Below are 17909 nucleotides of genomic sequence, written 5' to 3'. Positions count from 1 at the left end.
ATAACCCTGTCCCTGTATTTATTGAACACAGCCTTTGTGTTAAAAGCACATGTCTCAGCGCGCAGATCTTCACGCGTCGCGTCGTTCGCTTGAAGTGCCACAGTGTTTCTCGTGCTTGGCACAGGAATGCAGGAGGCGGAGGCATAACCGTATTAACATGTCTGTAGTCCAACAATAGTATTCAAAGTTTACTGCACCGTGCACGAGCTCTTCAAACATCTTTAACATTCAAAACTGGATTAATTTCGGATATTCGCTCAATAAAACGCATCGTTCTCGTCAGAAAATAGACTTTTGCGCGCTTAGTTTTTAGTCCGTTTCAAAATATAATTGTGTCTTATTTTATCTTTGTCTTAACGCTTTGTTGTTCAAGACCATATACAGTCATCTGGACGCTATTTTTAAGTGTCCTTGGCCAGCGCGCCGCGTGCCGGACTTCTTGAAGCGACTGAATCTGCTCAGCCATGAAATATAGTTTTGTCAGAAGGATCTACCAGTAGATCATTTTTTCCCCAAGTAAAAAAACAACAACTGACGAGCTATTGTGCACATTTAGCTATTATTTAGTGTATTTTCTCAACAGTGAAGTCGCGTGTTGATCCGGCTTTTAAGGATGTCTGTTCACAACGTTGCCTCGAGAAGTTCGGAAAAGCTGCTGTACTTTGGGTTTTTGGTTCTGGTTCGTTCTGCCTTATGTCATGGGTTTGCTGAAGAGTTCACTTCGGGCTCTTTTGATTTTGGGTCTGTTATTCTGGAGCCTCTGGACGGGTTGAGAAGATACGTGGAGTCCATTGTTGGCACCCATGTGATTGAGATTTGTGTTGAGGTAAGACTGGTTTTTGTTTTGTGAAATGATATAATTCTATACTTTCCACGGGAAAATATTACTCATAGGCTATTTGACTGTTCAAAATATTGCATAGTGGATGCACTTACTGTGTTTCACTGAACTTTGGCTCAAAATGTTTCTCCTGAAAATAGACACAAATGTGACGTATTGAGTTCATACTGAAATCTTGGTGTCTGAGCACACTTTTTGAAACTTTAGCAGACACATGATTACTCAGCTTTTTGCCTAACGAGAAACATCTGAGATGCATGAGAGAGACAAAACATTTAGGTGAAACAATAACTATACTAAAGAGAACCCAAACAAACAAATGGGTTATTAAACGTCCCATCTAACAGGGAATGTTATTTCACTGAAAAAAAAAACTTTTCTTGCTTAGTATTTTGTCTGGTTTCCAGTCCAAATATAAAAAAATTCGGTAACACTTTATTTTACAGTGTCATTGTTACTGTAACAATGGATTTACCATAGTACAGTAAATTATCTAACCCTCAACCAAACACTAATCCTATAGTATCTTAAGTACATGTAGTTAATCAATATTACTCAGTACTTAAATATATAATTACATTGTAACAATGACACCTTAAAATAAAAGTGTAACCAAAAAATCTTATATCAGATGCATTTACTAGATGAGTAAAATGCCATAAGATATTATGTCTTGTTTTCTGGGAAAGTAATCAAAATTAAGTGAGTTGTTGCTTAAAAAAAAAGCAAAATTATCTGCCAATGGGCTAAGAATAATAATCTTAATTCAAACAGACCAGATTATTTTTCTTACCCCATTGGTGAATCATTTAGCTTGTTTTAAGCAAAAACTCACTTAATTTTGATTACTTTCCCAGAACACAAGACATAATATCTTATGGCATTTTACTACTTTAGTAAATGCATATGATTTAAGAATTGTTTAATATTTGGACTGGAAACGAGACAAAAATACCAAGTAAGAAAAGCATTTTTTTTTTGCAGTTGGTTAACGTTCTGGCAAGGTTCTCTCAAAGTTAGAACAAACATTCTTCCAGTAACAATATTAATAGAATATTCGTTCAAGTTATCTGATCTTTAATAATGTTCTCAGAACGTTATCACAAAAAAATTATTCATACATCATTCATGGAAGTTTTTTTTTTTCTGAAACATTTTAGTTGGACATTCATCTACCGTTTTGTAAAAGTAAATTCAGAACGTTCAAAACACATTCAAAAGTATTCCGTAATGTTTGCAAAATGGAATGTTTCCTTAGCATTTGCATAACCAAGAAAATGGTTTTTGGAACGTTTTGAATGTTCTAACATTAGCAAAACGTTCTTAGAACATTTTTTTGTTAGCTGGGTTACTGAATTCACTTCTCTTGTTCCCTAATGAATCCTTACACTTTTAGTTTGTGGTATTCATGGTTCTCTTCCTACTTTTATCCCTCTCTCATGTTGCCCCTCTACTTGTTAATCCTTCTTTAACCCCCTCCTCTCCTTCACTCATACTTTGCCCTAATTTCCTCTGCTTATGTCCCCCTCACCCACCTCTCTTTGACCCAGAATGCTGTGTTGTACCTTGACTCAGTGTTTGGCCCAGAGAACATCTATTCTGTTGCTATGGTAAGAACAAGTAAAAGTGTCAGAGCTCATGTCAAAGCAGTCACACGGATTGATTTGTGCACTTGCTTTGACACGCACACTGCACATCCTTGTGTTACTGTCTGTGTGAAAGCGACAACTGCTACTGAGAAAAAATGCCAGAACAGGTGCGCAAGTGCTTGGTGGCTCACGCCCAGAATGCCAAATAATGCTACTTTGTTCAGTGATTATTTTCACATTGACTCCCTTCATGAAGTCATGCACACACACGCTCTCTGTGTGTATGTCTGTTTGTGTTCGTCCTTCACCAAATGATGTGACCTTATGCCAGAGAGGAGTGTATTCGATCACAAGTAATAGCTGCGCATGCATGTGAGTGATTGAGTTAAGCGGGGCACCCAGCTGTCAGTCTGGCAGCCACACACACACACACACACACACACACACACACACACACACACGCACGTGGTGTCTGGTTCACTATCTTTGTTGGGACTCTCCATATAGGCGTAATGGTTTTTATACTGTTCAAACTGTATATTATATTCTCTCCCTTACACTTACCCTACCCCTAAACCTGCCCAACACACACACATGCACACACGGTTCACTATCTTTGTGGGGACTCTCCATAGACGTAATGGTTTTTATACTGTACAAACTGTATATTCTCTCCCCTTACACTAACCCTGCCCCTAAACCTGCCCATCACACAAAACTTTCTGCATTTTTACATAAAAAAAACAACAAAAAAACAATTCTGTATGTTTTATAAGCTTGTTTTGTCATGGGGACCTCAATTTGACACGAGTCCCATGAGACAGTGTGTGCATTCAGGTTGAAGTCCCCACCGGGATAGAAAAACACAAACACACGCACACACAGATCTGTTCTTACACAAATACTATTAAAGATTATAGCCCAACTCCTTAGCCTTTCAAGCTACATACCAAACTTGCTAGTTTGCTTTCTTTCAAGATACATTCACTGCCTTGCCAAAAAAAAGGTTGCTGTTTGGATTTAAATAGGCAAATGCTTAAGACTCAATGATTGGATCATTATTGCAGTGATTATTATTATTATTGCAGTTTCTATCATGTTATATGTTTGGCAACAATTCTTCTAATCCTAATTGATGGAGTGTGTAGCTTTTCATTTCTTAAACAACCATGTAGGAAGACACATCATGGCCATATTCTAGGATGACAATGTCAAGATTCATCAGACTCAGATTGTGGAAGAGTGGTTGGGAAAGAATCCTTTTCACACATGAATTATGAAGACCTTAAATCCATTGAAAGTCTTTGGGATGTCCTGGAGGAGACTTTACAGAATGCTGAACTCTTGCATTGGCAATACAAGATCTGGACCAATAATCGATGCACCTCTTGATGGATATAAATGTTGTGATGTTATTTCCATCAAGAGGTGCATACATTTTTGGTTAAGGTCTTGCTTACAACATGGTTGTTTAAGAAATGAAAAGCTACACCTCCATAAATGAGGGTTTGAAGAACTTTTGCAAAACATATAACATGATAGAAACATCATAATCACTGCAATAATGATCCAATCATTGACTCATTTGCCTATTTAAATCCAAACAGCGACCTTATGTTTTTGGCCGGGCAGTGTATTTCTGCATGAATTTGCATGTTCAGACTTCAAAGTCTGGTAGTGTGTGATCCTCAGGCATTTAGAGTATCGTTTGATGACCAGTTTTCAAACCTTTTTCGAAGTCAGCAAGTGTATGATGCCTAGTGTTTTCAAATCTGTTCAGATGTAAACATTTGAACTTTATCACGGACCCTGAGCCTCATTTATAAAACGTGTGTATGCGCAGATTTGAACTTAGAATGCATACGCTAAAATCCACGGCAAAGTTCATATGTATAAAAATGGCCTTTGACATGGAAAAGTGCTTAGCGCCACGTCAGGGTCTAAGCACAGACGTACACACTTTCCTTTCCTTGTGGCAGAGAGTCGGAGTACTGAGGGTATCTGGAAATCGTCTCGTCATTCTCAAATAAAGGATTTGGACATTGACTTTTGCTCTATATGTTAATGAGATTGATTAGGTGGTGTTTACAAAGTGGAGATCTGAAACTATTCAGCCGCACACAATTTCAAGATCATTTGTGATTTATACATTTCATATAGGTGTAAACACGTTCTTTTTGCACATACGTTGGTTCTCTGAATCACACGTACGCACATTTGAGAAATGTTCGTAAGATCAAATGTAGGATGCTTTCTACGCTACATTTTATAAATGAGGCCTGAGGACCTAGATTTGAACATTGAACATCACGTGACAACCAACAGTATCACATTTGTTTATCATATAACAAAAATGCCCTCATAATTAAACATTAAATCTGACTAATATTACCATGAGATGCATGTGCCCAACAATAAGCTAAATTATGGATTTCATATACTAATTTGTAAATGCAAAAGCAATCGCTTTTTATATGTATTACCAGCATAATACATATAATAAACACTGAGCCAAATAATGACATGACACTCATTGTTTTTTGTCCGGAACTACATACAATGACTTAAAACAAAGTTATAGTCTTTGCTTGAAACACCTCTCGTTCACTTTATAATAGGATTCTTTAAAGGGATAGTTCACCCAAAAATGAAAATTAGCCCATGATTTACTCACCCTCAAGCGATCCTAGGTGTATATGACATTCTTCTTTCAGACGAATAAAATCGGAGTTATATTAAAAAATGTCCTGGCTAATCCAAGCTTTATAGTGGCAGTGAACGGAGGATGAAATTTGAAGCTCAAAAAGTTTATCCATCCATTATAAAAGTGCTCCACACGGCTCTAGGGGGTTAATAAAGGCCTTCTGAAACGAAACGATGCATTTGTGTAAGGAAAATATCCATATTTAACAGGCTATAAAGTAAAATATGTATTCAACTTAACTGGCGGAAGCTAGATATTTTACGTTATAGCCTGTTAAATATGGATATTTTTCTTACACAAACCCATCGCTTCACTTCAGAAGGCCTTTATTAACCCCCAGGAGCCTTGTGGAGTATGTTTATAATGGATGGATGCAGTTTTTTAATATAACTCATTGTATTCGTCTGAAAGAAGAAGGTCATATACACCTAGGGTGGCTTGAGGGTGAGAAAATCATGGGGTAATTTTTACTTTTTGGGTGAACTATCCCTTTAAACTATGTACTACCCTCTTATTGAGTTCATATTGTATTGCAAAACATTGCAGTGGGATACAGTTTAGGGACAGGTTTGGTGCTATGGGTTGGGTTAAGGTTTAAGGGAAGGTCAACAATGTACAGAAATGTATTTCAGCTGTAATTACATATAATATACATACTATAAGTAAAATATCATAACATGTATGTACACAATAAGTGCATTGTATTAAATGATTAATTTAAATGTAGGTACATACAGTATTAGTTAAAGACACCTAATATAAAGTGGGACGCAAGTCTTTTTATGGCGAGCAAATTTTTATTACTTTTAATTAAATAAAATTGAGTTATCTTGAAATTTAAAAGGACACGATTCTTGAAAAGAAACCCATATTAGTTTGGCATGCTATTTGATTATTTCTCAGAATAAAAGCAGTTTTTTTCTTAGCTGTCAGTGACTCTATAAGAACAGGCCTGTGATCAACTGCTTACCAAAAATAAATGAACGATGCAACGTTTTGCCATGTAGACAAACATTGTTAGTGCATTAATTAAAGTCAAAAGAATGTGATATATGTTATCTGTAGAATTTGCATTGTACCCGAAAAGTTCCTTTAATTGAATCACGTGTGCATTGTGTCAGAGTGTTAGTTAATGATCAGCTATGGGCAGTTCTGTCCCCAGTTCAGGTTTAGACCGCCCTCAATCCACACTACCAAGACACGTCCTGGAATCTAACCTCTTTCTTTTCCCTTATGTTTTATTCAGTTTGTGGAAATGTTGCTGAAGTTTGTTGCCGAAGGAGCCGCCAGTGGGCTGAATGTCATTGCTGTGTATGTGTCTGAGATACTCAGAGCAACAGGAGTGAACGGTGAGTAAAGGTCATCTCTCAGCTAGGGTATAGATGTAACTTGAATATTCTCAAAGATAAATGTAATTCAGTGTGTCATGATCAGTACAATTTAAGCCACATGAAGTGTTCCCATTATCTGGCAAGCTTGAGCTGTTACTTGTTGAGTACTGGCAGAGAAAGTGTTACTGCTTCTCCTGAGGCTGTCGTAATGCTGATATAAATGACTGTGTGTTACGGATATTAGGAGAAAGAAGGTTGTATTTCATCTCAGAAACATATGGGCCTGTATACAGAATATACAGTTGTCCAACTCATCAGTCCATTAGTGGTGCCTAAACCCTTAAAGCCACCATGGAATCTAAATTGACTTGACTTGTGTTTTTATGGAATATTGCAGTATTTGTTTTTAATGTTTCATCCGTGCACATCATTCATGGTTCCTCATAATCTTTAATCAAAATAACTTCACCTCCCTCTTGCGGTGACATCTCTTCTCTGATGATGTGTTTACTGGTGTGAGGCCGCCCTATTTTTGTTCTTTTTAGAGAAGACATTTCCCTCAGATGTGCATCGCAATAGGGACGAAAAGACTAGTGCAACTTAAAGGGTTAGTTCACCCAAAAATGAAAATTCTGTCATTAATTACTTACCCTCATGTCGTTGGACACCCGTAAGACCTCCGTTCAACTTCGGAACACAAATGAAGATATTTTAGTCGAAATCCGATGGCTCAGAAAGGCCTCCATTGGCACAATGCACTGTACACTCTCAAGACCCTTAAAAGGTACTAAAGACGTCGTTACAAAGTCCATCTCACTACAGTGGTTCTACAATAACTTTATAAAGCGACGAGAATAGTTTTTGTGCGCAAAAAAACCCTAAATAACGACTTATATAGTGATGACCGATTTCAAAACACGGCCTCATGAAGCTTCGAAGCGTTATGAATCAGCGAATCGAATCATGATTCGGATTGCGTGTCAAACTGCTGAATCGACTCACTGATTCATAACGCTTCGAAGCTTCATGATGCAGTGTTTTGAAATCGGTCATCACTATATAAGTCGTTATTGTGCCAATGGAGGCCTTTCTGAGCCATCGGATTTCAACTAAAATATCTTCATTTGTGTTCCGAAGATGAACGGAGGTCTTACGGGTGTCGAACGACATGAGGGTAAGTTATTAATGACAGAATTTTCATTTTTGGGTGAACTAACCCTTTAAATTTAATGCCGACTTTTACTTTAAAGGACTCTTACACCAAGGACTAAAAATTATTTGAGAATAGTAAAATCCACACCACAACTATAGCGATAACGACACAGAGAAACGATATTGTTAGAATCACTTTCAGGGTGATATTTTTCCAGCTGATGAATGATAAAAACATTGAGATCCAATCCGAATCCAAGCATTTAAAGTGGCAGACGACAAAACATTCTGTTTATTATTAGCCCACACTGCAGTTATATTGTGCGTTGATGCGGACGCTAACATAGTGTCTACACCGGACGTGAACTGTGCGACGTGACCCGACAAAAGACAATAGAACCCATTTGTGACATGACAAATCCACGACAGTAGACCAATGTCTTGTTCTATTTATGACGTACCCCAAGCACTTGCGATACTTCTCATAGAGAGGACAAATGGATTTGCAACGGTCGCTTTGTCGCGTCCAGTGTAGACAGCAAAAAGTACACACGGTGTAATAAAGTTATTGTAATAGTTATTTTGGCATGTAACAGGCTGTTTACACAGAACGTACTTGACGGTCACCGTGATTTTGCCAAGTAAGACATGTTCCTGGATCAACATATTTTGTTGATCCTGGAGCAAAGTTCCTGTCAAAAAATTGTCCTAACCCTATCATTACCCCTAAACCTAACCCTACCCATAACTTATCCCTAAAACCAGAGGGAAATGACTAGCTGTGTTTCCATTACCCTTCAAATTGCGCATCTGGCGTACGTAAAATTCACATGATCATTCTTTAAAGATAGCACGGTATGTTTGGACAGAAGACGAGACAGTTCTTTATTAATCCTCTGGGGTACTTCGGGACAAAAATGACCCGAAGCGTTTTATATTTAAAAAAAAAAAAAATTTAGCTTCATCGGAATGGTCCGAAACTTGGTGACTTTATTGGTACTTGGTATATGAACACCCAAAACAAATTGGGGACAGGATTTGAAAAGTCTAAGTGGTCATAAAAAAAATAGTCACACTCAGGACCTTCGGGTCAAAAATGACCCCCATAGGAAATTAATGGGAAATTGGCAAAAATATGAAAATACTGAGTTTTTTTGTGCGTTCAATCTACAAATCAGCCAGGATGCAGAAAAAAAGGATCATCAAGAATGCGAAACAAGCGCAAAAAAACTCACACACACACACAAAAACACAATTAGCTTTTGGAATGGCACGCGTTCATTTGTGTGTGCGTGTGTTTTTGTGTGTATAAGTGTGTGTGTGAGTTTTTTTGTCTGTTTTGCACTCTTGATGTTTTAGAGATTTTCGGACCATTCTGATGAAGCTACGATTTTTAACATTTTTTTATAAAACGCAAGATCCACTATAGTGGTAAAAATGTGCTATTACGTGATAAAAATGCTCAATGTGTCCATCGGATGGCACCGATCTCATTTAAAAAATTGCTTTCACGAGGCCTAGGCTTGACTCTAAAATGAAATACAGCTTTAATAATAAAAAAAAAAAAAAAAAAATTATATATATATATATATATATATATATATTTTTTTTTTTATATTCAATGGGGAAAATGGGTCATAATTATTGCATAAATATTAATTATAAATCATAAAATGATCTCAAAACACCAAAAAAGAAAAGAAAAAATATTATTGAACAAAAATATATTTCATTGATTTTACTCAAATCTTTTTTATCTTAATCCCGCCCTCCGGGTCATTTTTGACCCGAAGGTCCTGAGTGTGACCCATAATGAAGTACCCCAGAGGGTTAAACTCATAAAAGACAAAAGAATGACATGAATACTGGATTCTAAACAACATAGAAATGCCACAATTGATCAAGACCTTGAAGCAGATGAGGGAGAAACACCCACAAACACCTCGTTCGCGAGCACTCCCAAGTATAAGGGGCTTTCTTTACATTAATGCTTGGATTACATTCCTAAATCTCCTTCGATTAAAAATAAGACGGCGGCTATTTACACTAAGTGCAAGGAGTAATAGATTCTATTTACACCATGTAAAAATAGCAGCAATTTCTTTGCAATAAGTGCAAATAGTAGTTAGATGCAATTTATACTTATAAATAGTGGCAGATACTATTTGCACCTCAGTGTTATTGTACATTAAATGGTATGCAATAATAACATTGAGTGAAAATTATTATAATTATTAAAATTATCAAAGGGGTGGGGGGTGGGTGAAACACTCAGTTTAATCAATTTCATGTCAATCTTGAGTACCTATAGAGTAGTATTGCATCCTTCATATTTACTAAAAGTCTTTAGTTTTATCATATTTATAAAAGATACGCTGCACCGAGTCTTTCCGAAAAAAAGCGAGCGGCTGGGGGCGTATCATGTGGGCGGAGCTAAAGAATGACGAGCGCGCAGCTATTGCGTTGAGAGCGTCTGAAAGCTGTGACATCCTTAAACGTTATCCTAAATAAACCATTGAGATCAATCAGATTTAGCCATACATATATGATCCAGAATTAGATCAAGAGGCTGAAATTGAACAGGAGACGCAGCAACGACGACTACAGCAGGACGTCTCAGTGGTATGTACTGTAACTGTAACTAACTTATATACTTGATTAGCAGCTTGTCATGCGCGAGTTTTACAACATTTGTGTGTTTACTCGTGCTTTATGAGGATATAATTTGGTTTATGGACTATTGTATGCGATTTAATGTTAGCAGTAGCAAGCGGAACGGTTTTGCACGTCAGACTAGTGCGTGTTTACATAGAAAAACAATGGAATAGTAGCGCATTTGAATGAACGAGTCGATAGCTAACAACACAAAGACATTTGAAGCAGTTTTACTCACCGCCTGCTTCCAACGCACGACCGTGAACCTTAATCGCTGGGATTGCTCCATCTTTCAGCATTAGACGAGCTACAAATCCAGCGTTGAACTGTACCTTGTTTATAAACCATTGTCTGCGAAATTCAGGGAACATACAAAAACACTTGCACAACTCTGTTGCTGCTCCGGAAAAACAAACTCCATCCACTGTCCCATTAACCCTGGGTTCTTTGGGAAGCTGTGCAGGGTTGTCTTGCCCTGACAACCAAAAACACACTTCTTAGGTGACATTGTTGATTTTGTGAAGTCCTGTGACCGCAGCGCGCAGGAGATGACTTCCCTAAAGCCGAGCAGAGCGCGTTAATGGGCGAGCGTTTGCTCTCTCGCTCTAGTCGCGCACGCGCCCTTCCAGGAGAAGAGCCTGTACGGCCCGTACAAGGACATCCCACCCTTGCTGACGTCAGATAGACCCATACTCTGAAAAAACTTTCCGAAACCGGAGGGAGTATTTTTGGCACAGAAATACTCCATCAAACGTCCAAATTATTTTGAAACTTTGTCCATGCATGGGAATCCAAGTCTTTAGCAGTGTAAAAAGCTGTAATGGAAACATTTCACATTTTCTAATCGAATTAATATCTGTTCTTTTTTCTTTCTCTCTGTGTGTGTGTGTATTATTCAAAGAGACAATATCTATCCCTCATTTCACCCCCGAGGGCGTGTCTGCTGTGACCAAGTGTGCTTTGCTGGCTCTGATCGGTTACTGGCTGCTGTTCTTCCTGCTGCGGGTCTCTGTGGCGCTTGTGAGGCGAGTGTTTTGGCTGATTAAAGCGGTTGTGGTGCTGTGGCTGTTTGTGCGGATCGTCAGTGACCCCATGGCCTCCTCTGAGGTCACCACAATGAGACTGACCCTACTAGTGCTCACCTGCGCTGTGTTCGGAGTCGCTACGAGCGGCGGAGGAGGAGGCGGAGGCAGTCTGGAGAACCGAATCAGCAGTCTGGAGGGTCGAGTCAAAGGGATGGAAAAGAAGAAAAGAGAGTGATGACGAGCAGCTCAAAACCAGTATACGGATACGGACTCATGATAACAGAAGGATGAGGACTCAGGGATGACATTCAGAGTGTTTTAGGTAACTTGAAGCATATGTCTGATCTTGCCAGTTCTCTCCTGCTTTGAATATATTTCATAATTCACTGGACCAGTGAGGCTACTCCCATGTAAAACAAGAAAACAAAACTCCATCAGACTCTGTGAATTTCATTAAAGCTATCCTTGAATGTTGCCTGTTGCTTTATGGTTGTCATTGCATGAATGCATTTATGTTCAATTCAGCTCAACTGCACAACAGTAACAATACAAAATCAACTGATTAAGGAAACACAGATATGCGAGGATGGCAATGGTTAGACGCTGTGTGACTGGACCTCATTTGTCACAGTATGGATAAACTGTATTAGATATATATTTGCATATAACTATCATATCTGAATAAATCATGCTAATTTGCCTATAAAGGCTATGGGAGACTTATTCCCACTATATGCACTGATACAGCAGCCTCAACAAGTATTTGAATACATACACCATGCTTACAATGTATTAATTTCATGAATTATATAGATACTACTAGATATACTACTTTCGAACTAACCTTTCTGAGCCGTTTTGTCATTATTTTGACAGATGAAAAGTCAGTTCTCCTCAAGTTCACAGGTGTAAACAATCACATTAACTATAGCAACATCATACGTTACCGTTTGTCAACCATAAGGCACATATTTTCAGCTCTATTATATTATTTTAGCATGTTAAACATAACGAACTTGAAATGTCTTAACCCTAAAAGGCAATGTAACACACAAGTTACATACTCCATTGTCTTGTTTACGGCATAAGAATGTTTTTTTTTTTTTTTTTTTTTTTTTATCAAATCCTTGTCATTTATCATAGCCTGGTCTGTCTTGAGTATGCTGGTCACATTTGTCTCAAGATATATATTCATCTTATTTTTTAGAAAGAAAAAAAAAGCAAAAGAAATGCTAATATTAATTGTGAACATCTTAATGTTGAAAAAGAAAATTAAGTTTTTTGCTCATGCTGTTATTTACCGCATTTTGAAAAATATGTAACTCCCAGTACACGTTGCCTGTTTAAGGTATAAAAAAAGGATTATCCACAGTATTGACAATGAATAGGGTTTCAAGTAAACTGGGCTCCCTCCCTGTACTGGTCATTGCATTATTGCGAATTCCGGGGAGTGAGGGGTCGGTGGTGGTGGGAGTGCCATCTTGTTCCAGGACCGTGGCTGACCCTTAGGGAAGACCCCCACTGTACACAGTCCCCCTTCTCAATTTGAGTAATAAAATGTGCAAATGTTAATATTCACAATTACGAGTTTGCTAACAAGATAAAACGGGAAATACACTTCTAATATAGAGAGACAATAAGGGTCTCAAAATATATAATTATTCTTCACTTTATATCTCCTTTCTGGTTTGAGTTTTATCATGGTATCCTAATAATGATATAAAATGTATCCAGTAGATGGCGCCACTCTTACATTAAGGGCAGCTGCGATAGATGATAGATAGATAGATAGATAGATAGATAGATAGATAGATAGATAGATAGATAGATAGATAGATAGATAGATAGATAGATAGATAGATAGATAGATAGATAGATAGATAGATAGATAGATAGATAGATAGATAGATAGATAGATAGATAGATAGATAGATAGATGAGACTGTCAAAAGCGCCACACGCTGGTGACCCCTGTTGGTCAGAAGTGTAAATGCAACAACATCAAAAATCAGTTAAAGGGTTAGTTCACCCAAAAATGAAAATAATGTCATTTATTGCTCACCCTCATGGCGTTCCTCACCCGTGGCCGTGAGACCTCCGTTCATCTTCGGAACACAAATGAAGATATTTTTGTTGAAATCAGGCCTGCATAGGCATCAATGTAATTTACACTCCCAAGATCCATTAATGTACTAAACACATATTTAAATCAGTCCATGTGAGTACAGGGATATAATAATAATATTATAAAGCGACGAGAATATTTTTCGTGCGCCAAAAAACCTCGAAATAACGACTTAGTGATAACCGATTTCAAAATATACTGCTTCATGAAGCTTCGGAGCGGAAACGAATCAGCGAGAATATAATATAATATAATATAATATAATATAATATAATAACATAAGTCGTTATTTAGTTTTTTTTTTGGCGCACGGAAAATATTCTCGTCGCTTTATAGTAATATTAATATTGAACCAGCTGTACTCCCATGGACTAATTTAAATATGTCTTAAACACATTATTTGATCTTGAGAGTGTAAATTACTAATCTTCTAATAAGATTAAATATGGTGTCTGTATAATATGTGTCCTTGTTACATTTTCAGGGACTGTTTTGTTTGTTCCATGGATGGATCAGCTAAACAGGCCATTACTATTAACTACTATCATTCCTTTAAATTATTCTAACGTCTAATTAAAACGTCTACAAATGTATCAAACTGAGAATCAATTCAGAGATCAGGTAAAAACCAGAGTCCTACACTTTTTCAATGGTTCGCTGGGGGTTTTATGGGTTGACAGAGTTCGCCCCCCAGCGGCGAACCATTTTTTTTTCTGAACCACTGATTCGAAACAAAAGATTGGTAAAGGGTTCGAAGCTTCATGAAGCAGTGATTCGAAAGTTCCCATCACTGCTGGATTCCCTGAATCTTTTTACAATATTATGCATGGAAGAGGGTGAAATTCATACATTCTTTGCAATGTTGCATTGAAAATTTTGATTTTCTTAAGAAATTTGGGACAAAGTGGTGAGCCATGACAATATAGATATATAGATATACATAGATAGATGATAGATAGACAGACATACAGATAGATGTTGGCAAAATTATAAACAGACAGAAAGATGATTATATGGCTGGATACATAGATGATAGACAGACACACATACAGATTATAGACAGACTGATAGATGGATGAATAGATAGACAGACACACAGACAGATAGATGATAGGCAGACAGATGATAGATGATAGACAGATAGATAAACAGACAGATGATTAGATGGCTAGATAGATAGATGATCGACAGGCACATACAGATTATAGTCAGACAGATAGATGGATGGATAGATGATAGACAGACAGATAGCTAGACAGACACACACACAGACAGATAGATGATAGACAGACAGATGATAGACAGATGATAAACAGACGGACAGATAGATGATAGACAGACAGATGATAGATAGAGACAGACAGACAGACAGATGATAGATAGATAGACAGACAGACAGACAGATGATAGATAGACAGACAGACAGATGATAGATAGATAGATAGATAGACAGACAGATGATCGATTGATGAGAGACAGACAGACAGACAGACAGACAGACAGACAGACAGATATAGACAGACTAACAGACAGATAGATGATAGACAGACAGACGGATGATAGATAGATAGACAGACAGACATATAGAGACAGACAGACAGATGATAGACAGACAGATAGAGACAGATGGACAGACAGACAGATGATAGATAGATGGATATATATCGACAGACAAATGATCGAATGATGAGACAGACGGACAGACAGATAGAGAGACAGATGAACAGACAGATAGATAGATGATAGACAGAGAGACAGACAGAGAGATGATAGACAGACGGACAGATGATAGACAGACAGATGATAGATAGATAGACAGAGATGATAGATAGAGACAGACAGACAGACAGAGACAGACAGATGATATACAGACATACAGATGATAGATAGATGGATATATATCGACAGACAGATGATCAATTGATGAGAGACAGACGGACAGACAGATAGAGAGACAGATGAACAGACAGATAGATGATAGACAGACAGATGATAGATAGACATAGATGATAGATAGACAGAGAGATGATAGATAGAGACAGACAGAGACAGACAGACAGATGATAGATAGATGGATAGATAGACAGACAGACAGATGATCGATTGATGAGAGACAGACGGACAGATAGAGAGACAGATGAACAGACAGATAAATAGATGATAGACAGACGGACAGATGATAGACAGATGATAGATAGATAGACAGACAGATGATCGATTGATGAGAGACAGACAGACAGACAGACAGACAGACAGACAGAGACAGACTAACAGACAGATAGATGATAGACAGACAGACAGACGGATGATAGATAGATAGACAGACAGACATATAGAGACAGACAGACGATAGACAGATAGATAGAGACAGATGGACAGACAGACAGATGATAGATAGATGGATATATATCGACAGACAAATGATCGAATGATGAGACAGACGGACAGACATATAGAGAGACAGATGAACAGACAGATAGATAGATGATAGACAGAGAGACAGACAGCGAGATGATAGACAGACGGACAGATGATAGACAGACATATGATAGATAGATAGACAGAGATGATAGATAGATAGAGACAGACAGACAGACAGAGACAGACAGATGATATACAGACACAGATGATAGATAGATGGATATATATCGACAGACAGATGATCAATTGATGAGAGACAGACGGACAGACAGATAGAGAGACAGATGAACAGACAGATAGATGATAGACAGACAGATGATAGATAGACATAGATGATAGATAGACAGAGAGATGATAGATAGAGACAGACAGAGACAGACAGACAGACAGATGATAGATAGATGGATAGATAGACAGACAGACAGATGATCGATTGATGAGAGACAGACGGACAGATAGAGAGACAGATGAACAGACAGATAAATAGATGATAGACAGACGGACAGATGATAGACAGATGATAGATAGATAGACAGAGAGATGATAGACAGATAGAGACAGACAGAGAGATGATAGACAGACGGACAGATGATAGATAGATAGACAGAGAGAGAGATGATCGATAGAGACAGACAGACAGACAGACAGAGACAGATAGATGATAGACAGACAGACAGATGATAGATAGATGGATATATATATCGACAGACAGATGATCGATTGATGAGAGACAGACGGACAGACAGATAGATGATAGACAGACAGATGATAGATAGATAGACAGAGATGATTGATAGATAGATAGAGACAGACAGAGACAGACAGATGATAGATAGATAGACAGACAGACAGATGATCGATTGATGAGAGACAGACGGACAGATAGAGAGAGATAAACAGATCAATAGATGATAGACAGAGAGATGGACAGACAGATGTTAGACAGACAGATAGACAGATGGATAGATAGACAGACAGATGATCGATTTATGAGAGACAGACGGACATATAGAGAGACATGAACAGACAGATAAATAGATGATAGACAGACGGAGAGATGTTAGACAGACAGATGATAGATAGATAGACAGAGAGATGATAGATAGATAGATAGAGACAGACAGAGAGATGATAGACATACAGACATATAGAGACAGACAGACAGATGATCGATTGATGAGAGACAGACGGACAGACAGATAGATGATAGACAGACAGATGATAGATAGATAGACAGAGATGATAGATAGACAGACAGATGATAGATAGATGGATAGATAGACAGATAGAGACAGACAGACAGACAGAGAGATGATAGACAGACAGACATATAGAGACAGACAGACAGATGATAGATAGATGGATATATATATATATATCGACAGACAGATGATCGATTGATGAGAGACAGACGGACAGACAGACAGACAGATAGATGATAGACAGACAGATGATAGATAGATAGACAGAGATGATAGATAGACAGACAGATGATAGATAGATAAATGGATAGATAGACAGACAGATGATCAATTGATGAGAGACAGACAGACAGATAGAGAGACAGATGAACAGACAGATAAATAGATGATAGACAGAGAGATGGACAGACAGATGATAGACAGACAGATTATAGATAGACAGAGATGATAGATAGATAGACAGAGAGATGATAGACAAATAGAAACAGACGGACAGACAGATAATAGACAGACAGACAGACAGATGATAGATGGATGGATAGACAGACAGATGATCGATTGATGAGAGACAGACGGACAGATAGAGAGAAAGATGAACAGACAGATAGAGAGACAGATGAACAGACAGATAGATAGATGATAGACAGACAGATGATAGACAGACAGATGATATATAGATAGATGGATAGATAGAAGACAGATGATCGATAGATGAGAGACAGACGGACAGATAGGCAGATAGAGAGACAGACAGACAGATAGATAGCGAGAGACAGATTAGGGTGGCCATTTCCATAAGACCTAAAAGGAGGACACTTTGCAGCATTTAGTGAAGCAAGAATAATTGCATTGTACTTTGTCCAT

General features: G+C 37.8%; 1 protein-coding gene across 2 annotated transcripts; it reads left to right on the top strand.

Moving 5' to 3' along the window:
• The first annotated feature begins 20 nt into the window (after window positions 1-20).
• On the top strand, window positions 21-11771 carry LOC307140173 (uncharacterized protein). Of its 2 annotated transcripts, XM_079839454.1 has the most exons (4): window positions 28-826; window positions 2392-2451; window positions 6381-6483; window positions 11174-11771. In XM_079839454.1, the coding sequence occupies exons 1-4, from the start codon at window positions 614-616 to the stop codon at window positions 11530-11532; spliced, it is 735 nt and encodes a 244-aa protein (XP_079695580.1). In that variant the 5' UTR covers window positions 28-613; the 3' UTR covers window positions 11533-11771. The 2 variants fall into 2 exon arrangements, with proteins under 2 accessions (XP_079695581.1, XP_079695580.1); XM_079839455.1 differs by lacking the exon at window positions 2392-2451 and having other exon boundaries at window positions 21-826.
• Window positions 11772-17909: the final 6138 nt, after the last annotated feature.

The sequence above is a fragment of the Gobio gobio genome (assembly GCF_949357685.1).
Source record: "Gobio gobio genome assembly, chromosome: 16".
Taxonomy (NCBI): Eukaryota; Metazoa; Chordata; class Actinopteri; order Cypriniformes; family Gobionidae; genus Gobio; species Gobio gobio.
Note: the sequence above shows the minus strand (reverse complement) of the source record. Positions and strands in the feature narration are given on the sequence as shown.

Bases quoted from the DNA above. Each gene is read 5' to 3' on its own strand.
- LOC307140173 (XM_079839454.1), top strand. From the start codon at position 614: ATGTCTGTTCACAACGTTGCCTCGAGAAGTTCGGAAAAGCTGCTGTAC. The intron at 2,452-6,380 runs GTAAGAACAAGT...TGTTTTATTCAG, and splicing joins ACATCTATTCTGTTGCTATG to TTTGTGGAAATGTTGCTGAA. The intron at 6,484-11,173 runs GTGAGTAAAGGT...TATTATTCAAAG, and splicing joins CAGAGCAACAGGAGTGAACG to AGACAATATCTATCCCTCAT.